This window comes from Lichenostomus cassidix, chromosome 12 (assembly GCF_008360975.1).
Source record: "Lichenostomus cassidix isolate B80296 chromosome 12, HeHo_3.0, whole genome shotgun sequence".
NCBI classification, from domain to species: Eukaryota; Metazoa; Chordata; class Aves; order Passeriformes; family Meliphagidae; genus Lichenostomus; species Lichenostomus cassidix.
In genome coordinates, this window is record NC_139493.1 from 16,123,761 (window position 1) to 16,146,390 (window position 22,630).

At 41.9% G+C, this 22,630-nt stretch overlaps 1 protein-coding gene across 4 annotated transcripts in view; it reads right to left on the reverse strand.

Moving 5' to 3' along the window:
• Positions 1 to 3,101: 3,101 nt before the first annotated feature.
• The window catches only part of DCAF1 (DDB1 and CUL4 associated factor 1), a 49,211-nt gene continuing 29,682 nt past the window's right edge, over positions 3,102 to 22,630 (reverse strand). For 2 of the 4 annotated variants that reach the window (XM_085072935.1, XM_085072936.1), the window contains 5 exons: positions 22,229 to 22,333; positions 21,451 to 21,524; positions 20,428 to 20,532; positions 7,664 to 7,919; positions 3,102 to 4,102 (listed from right to left, as the gene is read on the reverse strand). In XM_085072935.1, coding sequence (XP_084929061.1) covers positions 4,044 to 4,102; positions 7,664 to 7,919; positions 20,428 to 20,532; positions 21,451 to 21,524; positions 22,229 to 22,333 — 599 coding nt within the window. In that variant the 3' untranslated portion in view covers positions 3,102 to 4,043. Of the gene's footprint in view, positions 4,103 to 4,812; positions 4,869 to 7,663; positions 7,920 to 16,497; positions 16,554 to 20,427; positions 20,533 to 21,450; positions 21,525 to 22,228; positions 22,334 to 22,630 lie in introns of those variants that run through there. The other 2 variants (XM_085072937.1, XR_014854786.1) reach the window with 2 other exon arrangements.

Below are 22,630 nucleotides of genomic sequence, written 5' to 3' on the forward strand. Positions count from 1 at the left end.
AGCTTGTGGTGCTGTGGCTTGGCCTTGCGTGTGTTATGGTGTGGGAATGTTAGGAAGGGAAGGAAAAAAAAATTACAAAATCTGCAACTCTTTGCTGGCAAAGGCAAGGAACAGCCCAAAACCCCCCCATCTCCCACTTTCCTTGTGAAATAAGTAAATAATATTGTAGGGTTGTTTAGAATACAAAGGTTGGGTAAGATCTTTAAAGATGGGATTTCTGTTCCCAGAGAGGTGGCTGAGAAGTCAGAGAGTTAAGGAAAAACACCTGGGAGAGAATCAGGAGCATCCCTCTGACACAATGACCTGAGCCTTCCCTGTTTCCCAGCATGCAAGGAAGCCCCACCATGGCTTTAACAGACTGTGCCAAGGCCAAAGGCCCCATTCTGGACTCGGGTCCACCATCCCATCCCTTCACACATGTGCTCGTGCTGATTCCAAGAGAAACAGCCCTGAAAAAGGGTTGGCAATTACAGCAAAACAACTCTGCATCTGGATCGTTCAGCATCAAAGACTTGGCCCTTAAATTGGGATGGGTAGCAGTTCTGGGGAGAAGATAGAGGGGGTGGGAGGCCTGAGCCCCTCGGTGATGCTGGAAGGTGCTGGGCAAGGCAGTGCTGGGGGCTTGTTTTGGAGAGGATGGCACCTTTCAGCCCAATACAGGGGGGCAGTAAGGTGATCATGGCAGGGAAATGGTGTCTGGCTCCTAGGGGTGATCTGAAACTCCAAGGGGGAACAGGGTGTGAGATGGATGGGCTGGGCTGAGTGTTAGTGCTCAGACTGAGCTGCCCCATTCTAGGCACCCATTCAGCAAACATTGTCTTACAAGGCCTCTTTAACAGCAGTTGCTGGCTGTCTCTCCTACTGAAACAGGGATGAGGGCTAGCCCTGGGCATGCTCTGACCAGTGCTGAGGTAGCCCTTAGCTACCCTTGTACCCTGCTCTCCTAGCCATGGCCTGTGGGAGATTTCTTAACTGCAGCCCTGCAGGGATGTGCTCCTCCCTGTCAGGGTGCTGGCAGGGCATTCCACAGGCTGTGCTCCATGGAAGGGTGGTGCAGTGCAGCAGATGGGCCAAGCAGTTACTCAGGTCCAGACCAATGAGAACCACGTTGACAGGAGGGCACAGGCTGTGCTGGGCTCCTCTGCTCACATCCTGGGAGGAAACAGCATCCTCCCTGCTCCCCTCTGGTGCAGAGAGGTAGCAGTATGTCTTAGCCAGCTGGCAGGACAATTAAATCTCCTTCCACCTCCTAAGCCAGGGTCTGTAACTGCTGCATAGAAGAAATACTGTATGGCACCACACCAGCCACGTGCTGTGAGTATTCCAGAAGATTATGGGATTCTTTCCAAGCAACATGCTTTTAAATAGATTAAATCATGATGCCAGGGTGGCAGGTGATTTTCCAAATGCTGAGCATTCTCCCCATCCCAAGCAGCTGCAGAATTATGGCCTGACAAAAACAAAGTAATCCCTGCTAGTTCCCAGTTCTGAACCCCAATTTGTACCCAGGCTGGTGCAGTCACCTGTTCCCCAGATCTCTTCAATGAGACCCCCAGAACTAAGGCAGTAGCATGGGGTGCAGACAGCCTTCTCAGCTGTGTATTTAACTTCAGAGAGGCCAGGTCTGCCCAGGACAGGGGCTGGGGGGGCTGCTTCAGCAGTTTTGGGGGGTGACCTGCAGGTTCTGCCTCCTTCCCCCCAGGGTAAGGCCCAAACCCACTCCCTTTGGCTCTGTTCAGTGGAGTCAGGGCAGGTGAGGGAGGGGAAGGATGGCTCACATACTTACAGCACTTCAGGTTCAAGTCAAATGCATACACAGGAGCTCCATCCCTGGTGTTTTGGTTCTGTTCACAAAACTAGCTGGTAAATTTCTCCGAAAGAGCCAGGCCCAAACCAGCAGCAGATGCAGCTGATTACAGCTGGGCCAAAACAAGATATGGACATCTGGCACTGCATCTCCCTGGGAGTAGTGGCTGAGTACATGCTTTATTTTTTTCCTCCTCCTGAGCTGCATATTTTTCTAGGGTGAAGATGGGTAGGATGGCTTCTGATAAGGCAGAGGCTACTTCCACAGCTGTTGGGTGGCATATCTGATTTTCAACCCCCTCATTTAATCAGAATGGTGCTCCACTTGGTCTTAAATGCTGTAATAATCACAACTTGTTCATCTTTATTGACTCTGTAGGGTACAATTATCCATTAGAAGTTGCAGCAGAACCTTTCTTTTTAATTATTAACAAGCAGCCCTGGGTAAGTACATTAAGTAGATGCAATGCTGGAGGGAAAAAAAAAAAGCTATCCCTTCTTTCAGTTAAAAAGCAAATCCTTCCTCTTCAAGCAGCAAGACCTTGAGCCTTAGTTGAAACAAGCAGTTCTTGTTGGAAAACTGGTTGTAGTGTCAGAGTGAGAAGTCTCCAGCTCCCTGTTCTGCCTCAAACCCTATTCTGAAAATGGTCAAAACAGAAAAATGGTTAAAAGGTGAGTGGAACACCTGGGAATAAACAGCACAGTGGCTTTGTTCAGGCAAGCAGTGAGCACACTCACCTGCCAGTCTGAGCACAGCACCAAGCTGTGCAGTTGGGTGCAGCACTGTGAAGTCAAACACTCCACTGCCATTTCTTCCTCCTGTTCTCAGGGCAGGGCCTTTTGTCATGTCCCAGCAGGAGCACCTGATTTGCCCTCTGCCCCAACAGCCACAGGGCAGCCTGGGCAATGCCAAACCACAGGAGGAGGCTGGTGCTGCTCCCAGCCCCTGGCACACACCAGGGCATGGGGAATTCCCTGCCTGAACCACAGAGTGCACACTCCAGAGCTCCTTCCCACACAACCACAGCCTGGCACCACAGCCCTTCTCCAGCTCCCACTTGGTGGGGTGAGAATGCCACTGAGAATTCCAGGCTGTCAGGCATCCCAAGGGATCAGACTGGAACCCACAGCTGCTGTGTGATGTCCATGCTGTGCTCCCAAATCCCATGTTTCCTTTGCTCTTCCTTACTGCAGCCAGGTTCCAGCTACACCTGGCTGCTCTCAGCCAAGCCCTGCAGGCACATGGAGCACTGCTTTTGCATGGCTACAATTCACAGCCATAAACAGAGACAGGATTTTTATTTAATTTTTTAATAAATACACTTTACTTTACACTTTTTATTAAAGAAAAAGGCCTTCAATTTGCAGTTTCCACACAGAGGGCAAGAGAAAAAAAAAAAAGAAAGAAAGATTAAAAAACTTGAACCACAAAGGGCAGAGGGGAGAAAAAGGGCTCAAACTTCAATCCCAGATTCCCATATGTTCAGGAATACCAGGCTCTGACTAGACCCAGCCAGGATTTCAGCCTCCCGCTATAGCTGGTATCACAGCGCGAATCTACACTAGCGAACACCCCAGGGGCTCTTCCCTGGAGGACAAAAGCATCTGGAACACACTGGTGCATTAGCAGGTATAACACCTGTAGTTCTTCTTTTCTAAAAATAAAATCATATTTAAAATAAAAATATTCTCACTCCTCAACAATATTAGAAACCATGATCCTCTTATTCCACTTAGTAGTTGCATAAATTTTAATTTCTTTTAATTTTAAACAATTTTTCTCCCCAAACCTACCCCATGGTAACAAGGTACTACAGGAATACAAAGGTCTCCCTTCTTTACTAGAACACTTGCCTTTTTTTTCTTTTTTTTTTTTTTTTATAAAACTATTTCTGTTCTTTAGGAAAGAACTTTATACAAAGAAAATATATTGTGAAATATCTTCAGAAGTTTCCTTGAAGAGAAGAGTCATCTCAGCCTAAAATAAAAACTTAAAAAAAAAAAAAAAAAAAGAAAAAGGCAGAGAGAAATGAGGCCTAACCCCAGGTCTCTTTATTGAGACTTAGCCCCAAGCCTCAAACTGACTCAAACCAACACAGCCGATCAGCAGGAGTTCCTCAGATTTTCCCAGGAGAAGTCGGGCTGAGGTGCTCAGAGTTGGTTTCCGATTTGGTCTCTGGTCTTCTGTTGGGAAGGTAGCATCTCCTCCTGCCCACACCCCACCCAGCAGCCACTCCTCACTCATTCAGAGACAGGATGATGTCGTCCTCCAGGTCGGAGTTATCGGAGCTGTCGGCTGCAAAGGAGACAGGGGGTAATGTTTGGTTTGTGCCAGAGGCACTCGGCCAGGCACAGGAGATGGTCAGCCCTGCACGAGGCTGCAGCTCCCCGGCACAGACAGAGCCAGCACCATCAGTGCTCCACACCACTCAAAAGCAGCCAGGAAATCTGCACCACAGCTTTCCTCCCCTGCTTAAAACAGAGGCTCAAGGAGAGCAGCTTTAGCAAGTGCAGTTCCTATGGACTGGCAGGTTTTTCCCCTGACAAGATGGGGAGGACACCAGTAGAGAGCTGCCTGCACAACCTCCTGTGCACAACCAGCAACAGCTCTTCAGGCCAGGGGCTGGACAGATGTGGCAGTCACTCCTCATAGCTGGACAGTTCCACCAGCCTGGCCCCTGTGAAATGTGCACGGGGTAATTCCTTGTGCTGTGAGCTGGACCCCACTGAGGTGGAAGCAATCCACACATTCACAACTAGAACCTTTCTCTAATAACTCAAAGGCTTCTGTGATAATTTAACTACAGGTCACTTACTAAAGGTGACCTGCAAATTGTGCTTTTCCTGGTTTTCTTCATTGTGGAACAGAATAAAGATATGAAGGGGTTTATCAGAAGCAGTCACACACACACACACACTTTTTATCTCAAAACATGAGATCTCCTCCCTCAGCTGTGCAAGAGGGAAGTGGTAGCAGCTCTGGCAGCAAGAGGGCTCCTGCCTTACCTTAGAGGTGATGTTGGCTCTTTTTCTTATGCGATTTCATTGGATGCAGCAGATAACTGGGTGTTAAAAATAGTTATAAAAGAAAAAAAAAAAAAAGACACCAAGACTTCCACTTAGCTATCTCAGTAATGGTGGATCTCTAAAATGCCTGTTAAGGTAAGAAAGGCCTTCTGGAAGGTTCATCCCTTCTCAGATGCTATCCTTAGGGGGAAAAAAAAAAACCACAGGCAAGCAGAGAGGGCACCAACCCTTTCCCCCAACCCTCCTCCCTGAAGATCAGCCAGCTGCCTTTGCACTGTGACCAGCAAGGGATGCTCCATCTCACCATCCAACAGACTGAGCCTAAGCTGAGGGGTCATCAGTGCTCCCAGAACAACCACAGCCACGTTGGGGAGTTGAAAAATGCCAGCCAGTGCTGCAGCAGCAACACTTACACAGTAAGAGGCAAAGCACAAGCAAGATAACCATCCAGAAACTCTGGAGAAGAAGAGAAGCTGGAAGAGTTGGAGTTTTGGAGGTTTTTTGTTGTTTTGTTGGTTTTTTTTAACCCCAAAGGAAAGCTTTGAGGAAGGATCTCCTCACTATTCCCCAGTTCACCACATAACCTTCCAATTCTGAGCTCTATGTCTGCAAGTAAACCTGACTGCAGTTAACTGCTTGGCATAGTTAGTTTGCACAGACCTGCCTGGAAGTTGCCATTTGGGATTATAGAAGAAAAGAGGAATCAGAATCAAGAATCAGCCATGCTGTTGCTGAGAATTCCATATATTTCTTCCACCCTATGTCACATGTGCATTTCAAAAATTATACCCAGCCAGCCCAGGAGCAAGCTCTTGAAAGACCTGCAGAATGGATGAACTGCTTTGACAAACAGATCTAATGTCCCCAAGGTGGAAACAAAGGGGGAGGAAGACAAATTCATACTTTAAAGGTTCTCCATGGATTATTTTTAAAAAAGGAATTAGAACCTCTTCTAAAGCACAAGGGACTAATGCCACTCACTCCCCTGTTTCAATTGTTCTCTGACTTATTTTGCTTTGAAAACACCCACTGTATGTTACAGAGGTTCACCCACAATACAGCAAGAATCTGCAGTAAGGAGCACTCTAAATGCACTCCATGCCTCAGATCTGTACTCTGCTACAGTAGCAGTGCCCTTACAACTTTTAATTCTGAAACAAACAAAAGCAAAGAAGAGGAAAAAATTTAATTGCTCTTTGCCTGGTGAGAAACAGAAAGAAGTCAGATGAAGCTGAAATCATAGAGAAGCTGCCACAGAACCCCACTCATCAAACCCATCAAGGACCATGCGTGCATCAGCCTGGCAGAGCTGCACTCCCTGCTCTGAATTCCCAAAATTGCTGCTAAGCAACCTAACAGCCACTGTTAGAGATGGACTGGCTGCAGGCTCACAGCCATACTAGATGTAAGTTCTACTCAAGTGGCTCTATCCAATCTACAGATGTGACCACTTCGTAACACACAGTGCTCTGCACAGCACACCTGAAATTGCTGTCAAGCAGCACCAGGCTTGTTCCAGGAATAGTTATTGAAATGGCCTGAACACCTGGCCATTCCCCACCTTGGACAATTCACAGCACAGCACTCCAGGTGCTCTCTGAAGAGCTTCTGGCCCTGCATTCCCTGAGGAAACACAAGCGGAGTTATGTCACAGAGATCCTGCTCACTACTGGGACACAGAAGTTCTCTGTAACCCCAAAATGTTGCACTGTAATATGCTGAGCTGTGCAAATGTCTTATATGGCCCTACAGTATAAACCTATGTCCTTCTAGAGAACAGCAGTGACCCCACAGAGTAACTCCGGCAACCTGATGTGGCCACATCCTTAAAAATGACCGAGCTACGTTCCCACAGAAGACATGGATGAGTCTGCCAGCCACATCAGTGCCAAAGAGAGGCCTGGCATGCTTAATCCTCCAGCACACCACAGGGAAGACTGATGTGAGAGCTGAGATGGGAATCAATCTCCTATCACTGCAGGACTTCAAACACCTTGCACACAGCAATCACTCATCCTTACCAACCTTTTAAGGTAACTACATTATCCCCATTTTTACAGCTTGAAAATTAAAAATAACTAAGTGGTTTGGCTGCACATACTCAAAAATTGTGCTGCAAAAAAGGGAACAGAATCTCATGTCACTAACCCCAAGCCTGATGTTATCCTACTCACCTCCTTTCTTGTGAAGCATTTTTCCAAATCTTACTGCTACATAAAAAGTTCAGACCTTTCTTTCACACACACACTCACACACACACACACACACACACACACACTTTGTACTTTCAAATCACTGCATTTGTGGACTGCCAGAAAAAGAGAACAATTTAAATTGTTTAGTTATGCTGGCTTCAGAATAGTCTAATAAAGGAAGTGAAGTCAGAAATGCCATGTTGGCTTTGCACTTTAAGCAATTACGAAAGAGAAAAAACAGCACCAAGGACCAAAAGTGCTTCTCTATCCTTACAGGCTCACATGAGGCAGAGAGGACAGCTGAGGTAACAGTTAAACCTGTGTCCCCTTGAAGGGCAAGACAGGCAAGCAATGAGACAAAGCTTCTTCACATGGAGTTCTCACACACACGCCTGGAAGCACTTGAAGAAAGGAGATACCTCCTTTTCCAGAATGCACAGTTGTTCTCTCACGTAACAGCTGCTTTAACCAGCAGATTACTGAGAGAGGCCACAGGTGAACAAGCATGATGATGGTCTGTGACTCATACCAGCAAGAGGCAAGTCAGTTAAGTAATTTCAGGGGAAATTTAGATGTTGCCTCTTTGTCAGGACCTTAAGCAGCAGACAAGGTCACCAAGGTGGGCACACACTTACTATCTCCAAGAATCAGCTCAACTTCCTCATCAGCATCAGAATCTTCATCTTCACCCTCATCTCCCTCTTCCAGGAGGTTGGCAATCTCCTCATCATCGGAGGGAGAAAAGTCATTTTCTCCATCCTCACCAGCATTCTCGTTGTTTTCATCCTCCTCCAGCTCAGCCTCCAGCAGCTGGTCCGTATCTAGTTCATCAAGGTCATCTGTGTCATCATCATCTTCGTCATCATCTTCTTCCTCTTGCTCCTCTTCCTCCTATAAAGACAGCAAAAATAGTCCATTGCAGACATTAAGATAAATGTAAAATGGAATAAGAGTAATTAAAGAAAACCTATAGTTTCCACTTCTCCCCATATCCAGACATCAGACATTATAAACACTCTCCCACCATCCATCTAAACACTCTCCACAGCTACAGAACATCACACATGCTAGATCACTTGCAGGCCTGCAAAGTCTTAACTGCAAAATGCTGGTGCAAACAGGTACCATTGGCTCAAGCTCCTCTCCAAGACTGGCCACCAATACACGTCACCACAATACACCCTTGAGAACGACATGCAGTAAGACCTGTTAATCCATGGCTTTGTTGCTAGTCTTGTGCAAACTGCTTTAGTTTCAGCAGGACCAAAACCTCCACTTGCCATCAAACCACATGCACATTCAGTCTCTGTCATTCCCATTTAGATGAGGTGTAAAATGTAGAGAAAGATACTTTCAGCCTAAGCCAATCTTTGAATAACTCAGCTTCAGATGACAGAACTGTTAAAGGCAGCTCAGAAGTCTCATCTTTGGTATTTACCTGTGGATCAAGATCTTTCTCTGTCAAACCATAAGAATTTGCATTCAGTAAAGCTCCTCATTGTACAGATGAAATCCAGAAATCTGTGTGTAGTAGGTAAGACTGAGTGGGAAGGAGCTGTAACAGTTCTATCCTTCTTCCAGACAAACTGCCATCACAAGCCAAGCTCCAGGAGGTTCCAGGACTGAAAGGAAAGTTTCAATCCACCTGCACATCTCCTCAGTCACAGCCTGTTTCTCTAACAGAATGCTCTCAACTCATTCAGTCTTAATTGCCTTTTTGTTTTGGGAGCAGACATATTTTTCAAAATTAGGAAGCAATTAAGATAGATATCTAACAACCCACTTCAAGGGCTCCTTTGGTCCTCAAACTCTCCACACTCCCACTGAGCTCTTTAGACTGCTGCAATTTTAGATCTAAAGGGACAGAGGAAAGTCCTTTACTGTCATCTCCCCAACCTACTTTTTCTTCAGTCAGTGCTATAAAAAACCACCACACCCACACAAATGCAACATCTGTAACAGGCAAGAGAAATAAGGAAAGCCAAAAAGCCTGAGTAAAATGTATTGTTTCTTCACTTGCAAGAGGCAGCTAAGTCTCCACTGCTGACCACAAGTGCCATGTTATTAAATGCAGATTACAGTATAAAAGCAATGGTTTGCTACATACAGTTTCCTTCATGAAAGAGCTCATATTAAATATAAAATTAAAACCAACCTGTATTAAAGCCTGTGCTTATTTCAGGCAATTACAACTTTACTTTGAGTCAATGAGCCCTCAAATAAACAGATGTAAGTGTATACACACTGGGAAAGGAAGTATCTTACTTGCAGTGCCATACTGGGTAAAATTTTCCATAAAATATATTGAATTGAGTATAATTATTGCCTTAATAATTTGTATTTATTTTTGTTCTATGCAGTATCTGCAGAGACCAATGTCTTAAATTTTATTACTCCATTCAGAATTGAAAAGTTGATAAAAAATTGGAAAGGCAGGAGAGTTTATTTTCCTTTTTCAGTGTATAAACAACTTTGAAGCAGAAAAGAGATATCAATTTATTCAAAAATCTTGGAAAAATTAAGCCAAGTTTCTCAGTATCGGGAGATAGAGACACACCTGTAGACATTAGGAAAAAAGTGTGTTCTCCACCAGATTCATTTAGAGTCCATGCAAGTAAAACTTGAAGGACTCGGAAATGAGTTAGGTCTCCTCTTTGTTTCTGCATCTGTGGAATTTCTGAAAGTATTTTTTTTCCCTAAATATCTGGTCCACAAGGACTCAAAATGGCAAAACTACTAAATTTGACTATGCTTCATATGTAATGTATTTCTTGGAAATTGAAATGCTGTTTCATCAACATTCTAATTCAAGCTTAAGGCAAGGCATTTATACCAACATCCTTCAAATACATGATGAAATGAAATATAGTTGTATAGAGTTAAAAGTCCCTTCTGGCTGACAAGGGTAAGAGCCAAATTACACACAAAGGTTGTATATTTAGCTGCAAATTAACTTTGAAGGGTTATACCAACCAGGGAGGAAAATGTAATTTGTGAAAATACAAACAGAAGAACTGAAATGTTTCCACTTTTACAGTTTAAATTACTTAATCTGAAGTTGGTGATTAGAGTCAGGCCACATTCATTTAAAAACCACCTAAGAACAGTAAGATGACATCAATATTATACCTGTCCTTGGTAAAACAGAAAATAGCATGTAAATCAGGCTTCAAGAAGTCACATGTGCATGTGAGTGTGACACACGCAGTGACATCCTTACAGAGCTGGAGGGGCAACACATGACAGGGTTCAAGAGGAGCATCTTCATCACTGAGGAGGAAACCTGTACCTTGTCATGTATGAAAGAACCCAATCAGTAACTCTGACACTGTGAGGCTTCTGCTAATCTACAGGCAAATAAATTCTGCCTCACCTTCTGAGCCAAGCCAAGCACAAGCTCTACAGGCCCAGTGCAGCATTCCCAGCTGGAGCTCACAGCTTCACTCAGAGCCTGGGAACAGCTCTCCCAACAAGGCACCCAGAGCTTCTGCTCCCAAACCCAACGCCTGGGACACACAGCTGGCAAAGGGGTGAGGGAGTGCCAGTTGCAGTCTAACACCACCACATGTAAGTGATATCCAGGCTGTTCAGGAGGATCTAGGATGAATCCTCACAAGACACCACAACTGTCTCATGTAAGGATCCCTACGTAGATAGAAAATGGCACACCTCCCTAGGGACTCAAACACTCTGAGTAAGAGCAGAGAAAAAATCCTTGTGCTGTGTCACAAGGCAAGCCAAGACAGCTACTCCAAACCATATCCAGGTTTGTGTAGGAAAAACCTGCCAAAGAAAGCTCCTGCCTACTCATCAGCGGTTCGCAAGAGCTTTGGGCAGTGACACAGGTGCTGCTGAAAGAAGAACCAGCATGCACATCCATGCAAAACAAGGCACCTGTGCTCATCTTCCTCACTGGAGTAAACTGATCCACAGAACCCATGGGCCAACACCCTCTTAACAGCAAGGAATTGTTTCAGCCATGAGAAACTCCTTCAGATGCCTAAAGATATTCTTCTGTCTGGAATGTTCTCTGTAAAAGCTACTTGGATCAGAACTTGAACTGTTCATGGAGTATTCACATTCCTCCTCTGCTTCCTTAGAGAATATTCTCTTCCCACTCCAACAGAAGTCCCTTCACAGCTGCCAGTTCCCTTTACAAAAGGTACTATAGAATCCCAAACTGACCACCTCATAACTTTCCCTCTGTAAAAGGTTCTACCTCCCTGTGAGCACTCTGACTCTTGGTCTGGTATTTGTGTGTGCCCTGTGCTACAGTGAGCACATGGTACCCATGATTGCAATGTAGCCACACCAAACACCCCTATTCTCATGGAATTCATGGAAAATTACAACCAACCTCAACCTGATGCAGGGGGGGGAGAAAAAAAAAAAAAAAAAAATCTACGGGCTGCTTCTTTAAACATAGAGCAGGCAGAACTCAGAAGGCCATGGTGGAGTTCAGCTTTTGAAATAGGGATGTTACACTGCTCTCCATTTTAGTTACTCTGTGATTCGGGTATATTAATTACCTGTAGATACTTAAAACTGGATTAATTTAAGGAGTTTTACCTTGATAGATGCCAAAAGTAGAATTAAGTAGAGTACTCATTGACCCTTAGTAAGACTCAAATTTGTAATTAGATATTACAGAGATACATATTAATGTTATTAATTAATGAATATGAACACTAAGGAGTTTCTGTGTTATCCTCTCCATACTGTACCAGTGTTACCCCTCTTTATCTCCAGCACACACAATGTCACTACATAACAACTGACATTTTGGTATCAACATATCTGGATGGCCAACTCTTTCTGCTCATCAAAAACACAGTGTCATAATTACAAATAATGGAATTTTCATCTATGAAACACCCACCCTATTTCATACACAAAACGGCTTCCTGGTCTCACTCTCTGAAAAAATACTGACAGATTATTTCACCCTAGATAAAGCAAAAAGGCTGCAAAAATAAGGCAATGAACAATGGTGACAATTTCAATCAAACAAACAAAACCCAGTTATAATAATAAGGGGATAGCAAAGAAGAAGAATGCAATTTTCATGTGGAATAGCTATCCACAGGATAGGATGTCCACACAGGTACAGGCCCCATTATAACTTACAAATTGTTTGACTCTAGTTAATTTGATTCAACTCATAAAGACTAGTCATACATCATATATATGTATAAACAACTATACAAAAGGGTTTGTACCAGTTTAACTCAAAAAGCCTTTAGCATGTAAGTTACTAACATACAGAATCATCAGTTATACATGTTAGAGGAACTATCACTTCTTCCAGAACCAGGCTTCAAAATGGGACAATATTTTAAATGTGCACCTTAAGAGAAATTTCTCAACATTCACTAAACTCACCCAAATTCATTAATTCACTTACACAGCAGCACATAAACAGCTTCAACACACAGTCCATGACCCTGGAGCTGCTTTGAGGATGTTTAAGAGGGCAAAAGTGCATCAGCTTTCTAACACACCTGCATACATGAAGATTTACAGAGATTTAACAGTACAAGAAAACCTGGACATAAACTTAGAGAATCAGAAAAGTTGATTACACAGCAAAGGATTATCTCAAGATCATCTCAAAGCAAATTACTGATAACTTAACTGTACTACCAGTTTGCTTCCAGAAAGCACAGTAGATTTGGTTCAATGAATTTATCATTTATAACTAAACAACATCCCCTAAAGGAATAGCAGATACTGGGATGGCTGCACTGGAACAAAAAAACCCCCAAAAAACTGCCTGACCTAATTCTTTATACGGCCAGTTTTTACAGTCCTTTCAGAGCTTAGTAAATACCCTTTGCATTTGTTCAAGCATTATGTGTTTTCTGCCACATTGTTCTTTGATGTTTGTTGGCACTCACTTGGTAAGCTTTCATCATCATCATCATCATCGACTTTCTTATCATTCCCCTTTGCCAATCATTTTGCACACACAAAATTCACAAATCTGTCCTTTTTGTGCAGCACAGCTTATTGATACTTAACATACTCACTGGTGTTCATCTCTCAAAAATCATTCAAAGTCTCAGGAAAACCCCAGTATTTCACTTATTTAAACTGATGCAAAATAAGTGTTAGCTGAGCAGAATTTAAACAACTTGATTTTAACATATTTCTGTAATGTATTCTAACATTAAATTAATATATGGACAAAGTGCTGCCAGAAGTATGACATACAGCTCTGCTGATGTGCAGTATATAAAAGTAGACCAGCCTGCTTTTAAGTACTCTCGAGAGTTTCCTATAGAGGTTTTTTACATTTCTTGAATCCAAACATTTTTTATGACCACATGACCAGAATTTGAGACTTCTCCACTACAGATTACATAATCTCTCAAATTTAAGGTTGGTTGGCCTTTAGTCACCAAAGGAAGACCCCACAGGTCTTTTTCAATTGTTGATACTTGGGTTGGACATTTTGATTCAGTTTTGACACTGACACGTCATTGATTCTGTGCTTATTTTACATGGTTTCTGCTATTACAGAAAGCTTCATTTGTTTTGTCTCACACTTCATTGACTTTTTCTTCCTCTACCAGGAGCTAATTCACAGTGCAAAACCAGGCAGCACATCAATAGTTCTGCTCAGCTTCCTGGGACTGCTCCATGAACTCCTTCCCCAGCCCCTACTCACCTCCCATCAGCATCTGCAAGGCAGCACCTCTCACCTCCAGCTGCTTTCCAGCAACACTTCCTCCTCCAAAAACACAATCTCTATTGCACCTCTCAGTCTGAATCATGCTATATGGGATTACTCTAACTACTCTTATTTTCATCTATGAGGCCGCCCTTTTTCTACCTGCAGAACATTTAATCCAATACTAGTAAAGCTTTTCCTACTATTTCAAATGTTTCAGCTTGTATTTAATTCACTTCTGGTTACTTTTAGCCAAGTCAAATTTTCTGCTGGTAACATCTGCTTCTAGCAGTTGTTTCTTTCATCTAGGTTTGTTTTCTTTTTAAAGAAATCCATGTTTCCCATAGTGTCATTATTTCGGTTAATTTATTTGCTTTTGCAATAAACAGCCTACTGGTTTACTTCACCCTCCTTCCCCAAGTTTCTTCTACAGCAAATTTGTAACTTCAGTAATCTGATCCCTTCCAGATTATCATTATTGTTTCAATTACTCCCTATTTCCATCTTGGAAAGGGGCTTTGCTTTCATATAAAAGGACATATGATCATTGCTCAAGTACAAGTTCAGTGAAGAATGTTTCACCCAGAGGACTAAGTCTCTCCTTCTTCTAGTAATTTATCTTTCTCCACACACAGTCCCCTTGTCATATCTTGTGACAATTCTACTCTTTGCTGGGTACCATGTTGGTACTTTCTAGGTCTTTGCTACAGTATTCCCAGGAGTGACAATGTCCAGTTTTCAGTCACTTCAGAGATTCTATCCAATTCCTCCCCCAATCACTTCTTAACACTCCTGGACAATGGGCAGTGGAAAAAACTTAAATATAGCAAATAGACTCCCTGGTCAAGCATGTAAGGAATTTCACATCCTAGATTACCTAGTGTCCATCCTTCCCCTCAGCTAGTGAACCCATTTCCCATTATGTACCATTAAATTAATTCTAAGTATTCATCTCATTCACACTACAGGGCTGCACCTACTTTTACCTTCTTGGCTACTTCAGGGTTAGAATTTCTACTTCTTCATAGCCATTCATCACAGAGCTAAAAATGTAGAAGCCTGGGAAGGTGCAGAAGTTACTATATGTACCAAGCAAGGAATCTTACCATAGGCTTCTATGCAGGTGTAGGTATGTGCAGATTTAAAACAGGAAACAGCACACAGCGTACAGAATGTCACAGAGGCAAAACATGGAGTGAAGAAATAAAAAGCAGTTAATCTCTTGGTCTGTGTAAGTAGGTTTAGCTTGTCTAACAATGACTACTTACCTGCGATGAATGACAAACCATCTATGACACAAAAACCCAAAAGCTTTAAGGGAATGGGCTTCACATGGATTGGGAGGTTAGGGTGGGGCTCTTTTGATCAAACTCTGGTTTTGCCTATGAAATGTTTCCACTTCAACCTGACTGTATGCACCTGATGATAATCAACATGGGTCCAGTCACTCTCCTCTGAGGCATGTGCAAACCACCATTTCACAGCTAGTACTTAATGCTTGGGATAAAGGGGTTCTAAGGTGACTTATATTATCTGAGATGCAGGACTCAGAGGTAATTAAGGGGTACAGAGCTAGGTACAATTTCTCAATATACTTCTCCTCCTTCCTCTCACTGATCTCACTCTCACTTACAAAAATAAATTCATTCCTTTAATTCCATGACAAAGAACAATACTGCATAAAAGAATTTCAAAATTTGGCAGGTAAATGAACTCTCTCTCTATGGACAAGAATTTGTTCCTTTATTTTCTCAAGCTTCTGACTGGCATTTCTCATCAGAGCTGAGGCAGCTTTTATTTTCTTCAATCCCAGCTACTGTGGGAATTCTAGAAAGATGTGTTAGGTAGGAGGAAGGACATCTTTGATTTATGTCACTGAACAGGCAGAATATGTTTTCATCTTTGCTGAAGCTGTTTTACTCCATAATACTAAGTTTGCCCTTCTGGAAACCCCAAATACTTATCTCTTTCCAAGAATTTCCTCTGTTTCACTGCCTCAGAGCTACTGAAAATAGATTCTGAAACAGCAGAATAGGCTAAAGCAGTCACAATTATTTGCTACTATCTAAAATGTGGTAAGAAGTACAGGCACTGTTCTTTTAAATATCTGTTTTGAAGGATGCCTGTTCAAAAGATGTGTCTGTTATATAAAAAGGTCTTTTATAGAAACCACTCTTTACTCAGCCCCTCTAGGTGCAACTAAGCTCAAAGATTCCTATGAAGGTGTGCAATAAACACATATTATCATTTGAGACATTTGTCTGAAAACACCCATTCACAACTATTATTCTGTAAACCATTTTATCCTTGAGTAAGATTTGAAATCAAACCACATCTTCAAATATTACATGCACAGCTCCTGAAACAAACCCTTACTTAAGGGTCCCTGATGACATAAATCATTCTACTGAGCTTATAGTGGCAAAGCACCACCATGGTCTGATGATTCCCAAATACTTGTGTCGATATGGATTAAGGTTTGTGGCGTTTTTACCACAGCAAGTAAGTATCCACATGAAAAAACCAAACTAACTATATCAAACAACAGCAATAAAGTACAGTGGAGTTGCTGTTATAATTACTGTTGTGGGCAGACATGGGGAGAATCCTAAAATACAAGTAGAAACTGGGATCACAAAGACCACATAGAAAGCTGAGGAAAACATTCTCCACCCTGGATAAATATGTGTTAGAACAGTGATTATCTTTCGAGTCTTTATTGCCTTATCACCAAAGCTTATTTCCCATCACCTAGAATTTTCTAAACCAATGCAAAAAGACAAATTACACACCTACCATCAACCATTTCGATAGCCCAGAAGCACTGCAGGATAATTAACAGTTCTTCAGGTCTGGCAAAAGAAGTAGAACACACTTTATAGGACAGGGACAGCTAGGTGAAGCAATGTGCTGCTGAACCCATAAATCTCTCAGAAAACTGTAATAACTGAGGACACTACTTGAGCCTCACAGATGCAACATCACCCACACATACCACAAAGAGAAAAACAGGCCTTAAACAACTAATATGGAAAGAAAAGCTAAAACAGGGAAGTAAAAATGCAGACTGAAAATCCTAAAACCCACTCAGAAAATCACATCATCCAGACAAGAGTTTCACAGTTTTGAGTCTACTCTGTGTTCCCTTGGTTTCAGCTTTTCTGAGCACATAATATTTCTGCAGTCTCCTTTTCTAGCCCGTAGCTGCTGCCATGTGCCATTTCCTCTGAAATTCCTGGCCTGCCTCACTACAGAAGACAGTAGATTAACAAGTGAAACAGGGGATACGAATCAGCCAAGAAAGAGAAATAAGTAAGAATAAAGCAAGCTAACAACTAAAAGATAGTCCAGGATCTGTACCAGTAGCTCAGGCACCCAACTTTAACTAAAGGAGTGTATCAGAACAGCGGCAAATACAGGAGGAAAAGGAGGAAGATCTTACAGCCAGACTGAAAAATAGGAAACCCTTACATATTTCCCCATATGTTGAACATAGTTTTGCAAATACTTGTGAGTGAGACTGCTGGTCATTGATGGACACATTTGAATACTCACCCAGTAGTGAAATAATTCACAAAACTCATGGCAGTTTAAGGCAGGAACACTGGTGTTTTTGGAGTAAAACACCCACCAAAAGAGCTTGCAAACAGACTCTTTGCTAAGCATCTTACATCTCCAGTGTCCCTCAGTACATAGTAAGAACAGACCACAGAGTATCAATATTCATTAGCATTTGTTCTGTTTTTAACAAGGCTTGACGACTCTGATTACTGGCCACACTGAGGGAAAGGCAGCCTCCCAGGGATCTCACTGGAAAGGCTGGTTCAGAAGCCAGGGAAGAGCCTGACCACAGCAGTGCTGTCCTCAAGCATTTCAAACAAACCCACAAACATTTACTGAAGTAGCTCCATGCTCAAGCCACTGAATCAGCCCCATCATTTAATTTGAGGGCAATTTATGTAGCACATCAGTTAATCTTACAAGGTTTGTATTACGAAAGAGGAATAACATAGTTGTTTTGTTTCTTAAATTACAGAAGGAATTGAAAGATATCTATAGGCCAAACGTTCCCACTAGGTTCACTTTACAGACTCTGAGTCTTCACTTTTTGAAAAAGCTGTCATGGAACCATCAGCTGACATTTGTCAGAACTGACAGCATGAGGCATCAAAATTCAAGGTAAAAAAAAAAAGTCAGGCAGATATTTTTCTCCACAGCTCTTGTCTCTTAGCACAATTTTCTAAGCAATTTTATTATGTATCACATGACCTCTGAGCAAGGCTTGCCCATCAGCCGCCCTTCTATTTGAGTACTCACTACCTTCTGTACAGGCAAAAAAATGGACCCATGGACCCATGTAGGTCAGACACAAAAATATGCATCAAGTCAAAGTGTGAAGAGACATGCACCAAATAGATTAGTTTCTGCCTTTAAAACCTTGATTAAAAAGATACCAGATTCATGTCGATTCATGTGGATTTCCCCCCCACCACCACTTTCATGAAACATCAGAAAGCATCCTCTTTCAGCCAGAAGAGGTTTTAGAGTATCTGTGAGAAGTTCCAACAAGTTTGAAATGTTATACCCAATTCTTCAAAACCTAAATCACAGAAATTAAATAGGCAAGTACTGAACACTTAGAAATGTCTGAGGATATGCATACAAAGAAAAATCCATTCATCAGAAAACCTCTTTTTGATCTCAACAGACAAGCGTACCAGAGAGATTCTGTCTTTATTCAGGAAAACCTCCATTCTACTTCAACGCTGGATGTCTCTATAGAGACAAAAGCTGTATTTTGTAAACCTAACACTAAAACAAACCTGAAGAAAAAGCACAGAACAGCTATGGGACAGAGAGCAAGTGGCTTAGTTTATGTTTGGTTAGATATATGAACATGGAATTGAATTTGGGTTCATAAGTGTTGTTTATAATAAAACCCAATCTCTGTTACGTAAGAAACTTGATTATAACAATCCCTAAAAGTTGCTGTCTAGGAAACACGTACAGACCCCAGAAATGGAGACCATAAAAAGCTGCAGTTATGCAATACCAACTAATCACTCTTAGCTTGCAAATCAATCCAGGAGCAGCTTTGTTTGAACACTCCATCAGCTTCATAGAAAAGCTTTTAGCACACTTAGATTCTTCCTGGGGCCACCTCTATTTGTAAGACAGAAAGTGTCCCCAGTCACATATGATGGATGACAGATCCCTTACCTCTGCAGGGTACCTGGTGTTGCAGCCTGGAACCATTGACTGCTTTGAACAAACACAGATCTCCCTTAAGTCAACACTTACCAGTGATTTTGCAAAGCAGTGCCCTGACAGCTGCTAGTTAATCATTGTACAAGACAAACCCCATTTCTGCTACAAACTATTTCTGGAGATTTTATAATGAAAATATGAAATAGTTTGCTAAAATATATATGGAGTGAACAAAAACAGTGGAATTAGAGATAGAAATAGTAAATATTGCCCAGGGCAAGCACTGGATGGCTTGGATGTAGAAAGGAAAGAAGGAGCAATAATCTCTCCTCCCTCTTCATTGCTTCCCAAGAAATTCTATTCTTCTAATCCATCCAATCTAGGGCTAGAAAGTGACCAATGACTTCAAAAGAATGCTAAGACTTCAACTGCAACCTTGTAGCACATTCAGTGGCAAGGAAAGCAAACTTCACACTCAAACCAGAACTACTGCTTTACCTTCAGAATTAGAGTGGAAGTGTAATAACGACAACAACTCACTGTAAAGAAAATTACTCTTTCCTGAGACCTGCTCTCCAGTCTTCTGAACTGGAGTACAAGTTTTAACCAAGCAACAGGAAGAGTTAGAGATAGAAAGGGTAGCACAAATCCAGCTTTCCACACAGTCTGGAAAAAAAACCCACAAAAGTATTACCTTCTGGCATTCTTTGGAAAAAGGTGAAGTCAGCTTATCTCACAGGAGATACAAACGTATGATTTACTAGAATGCAGACACCAAAGAGCAAAGAATAATGCATTTACAATCTTTAGGAAATTGAAGCATAAGATTTTTGCCTGTCCAAAAAACCTCCCAAAACACCTGACAGCCAGAAAGTTACAAATTGATTCTGTGGAATTTTAATTCTCACTTTACTGTAGTAAGCATTCTGTGCTACTGTGTATTCTACCAGCTGCACCCTGAGGGGCACTTACTGCAGTTCTGAGCTCCTTTGTCAAGTTGCCAGAGATCAAACAGCTGATCTGAGAAGGAAAACCAACACATCCCAGTGCAAACCTACATCTCTCTTTACAATTCTTTAAACCTTTTGCCGTTCAGAAGTACTGTGTACTTCTACATTAGTCACAACCTGTGTCTCTTTCAGAAATTGGTGATAAGTTATATCCAAATATGGGACTTGAAACTCGAACAAGGAAAACCTCAAGCACTACTGTCTATATTGGGGATCAAAATACTTTAAAACCAAAAAAAGCAGAACAAAAAGCAAAGTTTCTGATCAAGACTGAATACTTAAGGAAATTAATAAATAAACTATAAATTATTGTGTTAGTTTGCAGTGCACAGAGTCACTGTTCACACAGGTTCTGCATAGATAGTCTTAGTTTACACTGGCAGTAAAGTGATCTATTTCACATTAGGCAAGGCCATAAGAGGCCTCTGTCCTTTCTGGGTAATAAATGATCACATGTAGAGGGCTAACAGCTACTCTTAAACACCCAGGTTAATGCTATGCTTCTCACCTGATCTTCTTCTTCATCCTCCTCATCTTCTGCCAGCCGCTGGCGGCCCACTTCATAGAGCCTGCAAACCGTATCCATGTTCATGGCATCCATGCTGCCTTGGTTCTGCAGGGGAGATGCCCACATGGAAGTTAGCCCCAGAAATTGAACTCAGCATTTTCAATGCTACACCTGATCTCAATCACAGCAACATTTCCAAACCCTTTACCTCCCATTTCCCAGCAGAAGGTCAATTAGCACTGAAAATGAGGTTTTTGATTTCAAGACATGCCATGTTCCCTGAAGTAACATTTCCAATTACTCCTATAAAAGAAAATTCTCTTAGTCTCACAACCCTTGTCATCTCCAACTTCAGTAGTTAAACATGAAGTTTGCCCTGCTACAAATTCTTGACTTTCTTTTGTGGTCTGTAGGGATCAGTGGTTCACAGAGTATAAAGTTGTCAGGATTTTACATTAGTCACTGCATGTGCATAACCAGGCTTAAAAAAATTGGGTTCTGACAACATATTATTGAGCAAAGAACTGCATCCCTAACAAATCAGAAGCTTTGCTCAGGATTTTTGATTCAAATTCTTAGCTTCTGGGATTTTGATAGGAAGACGTGTAAAAGAAACAAGAAGAGATTCACAAAAAAGTTACATGGGAAGCCCCCGAAAGATTGCATTTCCCAGTTATTTGGTACAGTGCATATTTTAATTTGAAATCACAGGAAATTACTGCTACAAATAGGAAAAAAACATATTTCTCTTTGTGCTCATGAGAAGGAAAACCTCTGCACGTTTTATTGTGGGGAGAGTTTGAAGAAGAGAAGCAAACGTGTTTGGAAATTTAAGGAATGAGAAGCAGCAAAACAAGACTGCAGGGGGTGCAGAATAAAAAGCTACATAAACAGCATCCTTAGCACCATTAAAACACCACCACTGTTTAGGACATGAATTTAACAGTGGGAACTACAAAAATGAAACAAGCATTGCACTGAAACCACATCTACAGAGACCAGAGTTTATTTTAGCTGCTTTACCTCAATGACAGCCAGATAGCAGTCCTTGCTGTCTGTGCACAAGTCAAAGATATTCCGCTTTACATCTATGGTAGCTGAAAAACATCACAAAACATACTCGGTGGTTAACTGCAGGTTACTTACTGCTCAGTGAAAAAAAATGGTCTAAAAGCAAATAATATATACTTGGGACAAGAGAAAACAGCTGTAACAGAAGTGAAATGAATGTCTGTAGGTAATTCAACAGTAATAAATAAAAAGAAATGCTGGAGACCATTGTGAAAAACAGCCATGTAAGCTCTTAACCTGCTCTGCACAGCACCTCCTCCCTTGATAATACATAGATTGGTTTCCCTAAGCACAGTAAACAACAGTTCATCCTTCAGAATAGGTGGCAACAAAGAGACTGAATGTGACCTATGTCTCCTTTCAATAGCAAAAGCCACATTTGTTTATGTCCTCAGCCGCAATTAGCTTAGCTACAGGAGCTAAAAAAAGAGCCCCATCTGAAATGAGACCAATGCCATGCTGGCCAACTGACCTACTGTCTCAGATTATGCCTTACTTGGAAAGAAGATAGGAAATAAAGCCAGAACTGCTGAACAGTAGTATGCAAGGCAGTCACACACGGAATGGGATATGAGACTTGAAATAATTTCAGCGATAAACCCCACTCTTGTGCTTCAAAAGGATATAGCAGTTTGTTTCCTCACACATGCAAAGGAGAGAAGTGAATATTACTAAGCAGAACTTCCAATATACCTTCAAACCTCCAGACAAAGCTATTGGCTTCTCTTACCTATAGGTTTATAATCAGTTGCATTAAATGTCCTGAAAGAAGAGCCAAAGGGACTTCTCATTCTCTCCTCCAGAAGGTCATCCTCATCATCTGCCTGCAACATAGCTGAAACAAGACAAGATTATTCCACAAATCTGACTTCCATTAGTCACTATCATTAATCACCTTCAGATCAAATCAGACTCTGACATGAATTTTCTTTATATATAATAGCTTGGCAAGACCCATTTAATATCTGCTCTTCCAGAGATGCCTTTATTGATACTACAGATCATCAAAACTTAATACAGAAGACAAAATTATTTTCTCAAGCATCACCAGACCTGCCCATTATACAATAGGTTGCTTTTTAATCTCACAGATTAGTTGTGATATTGCTGGTGTTACAGAAAACTGTCTTTG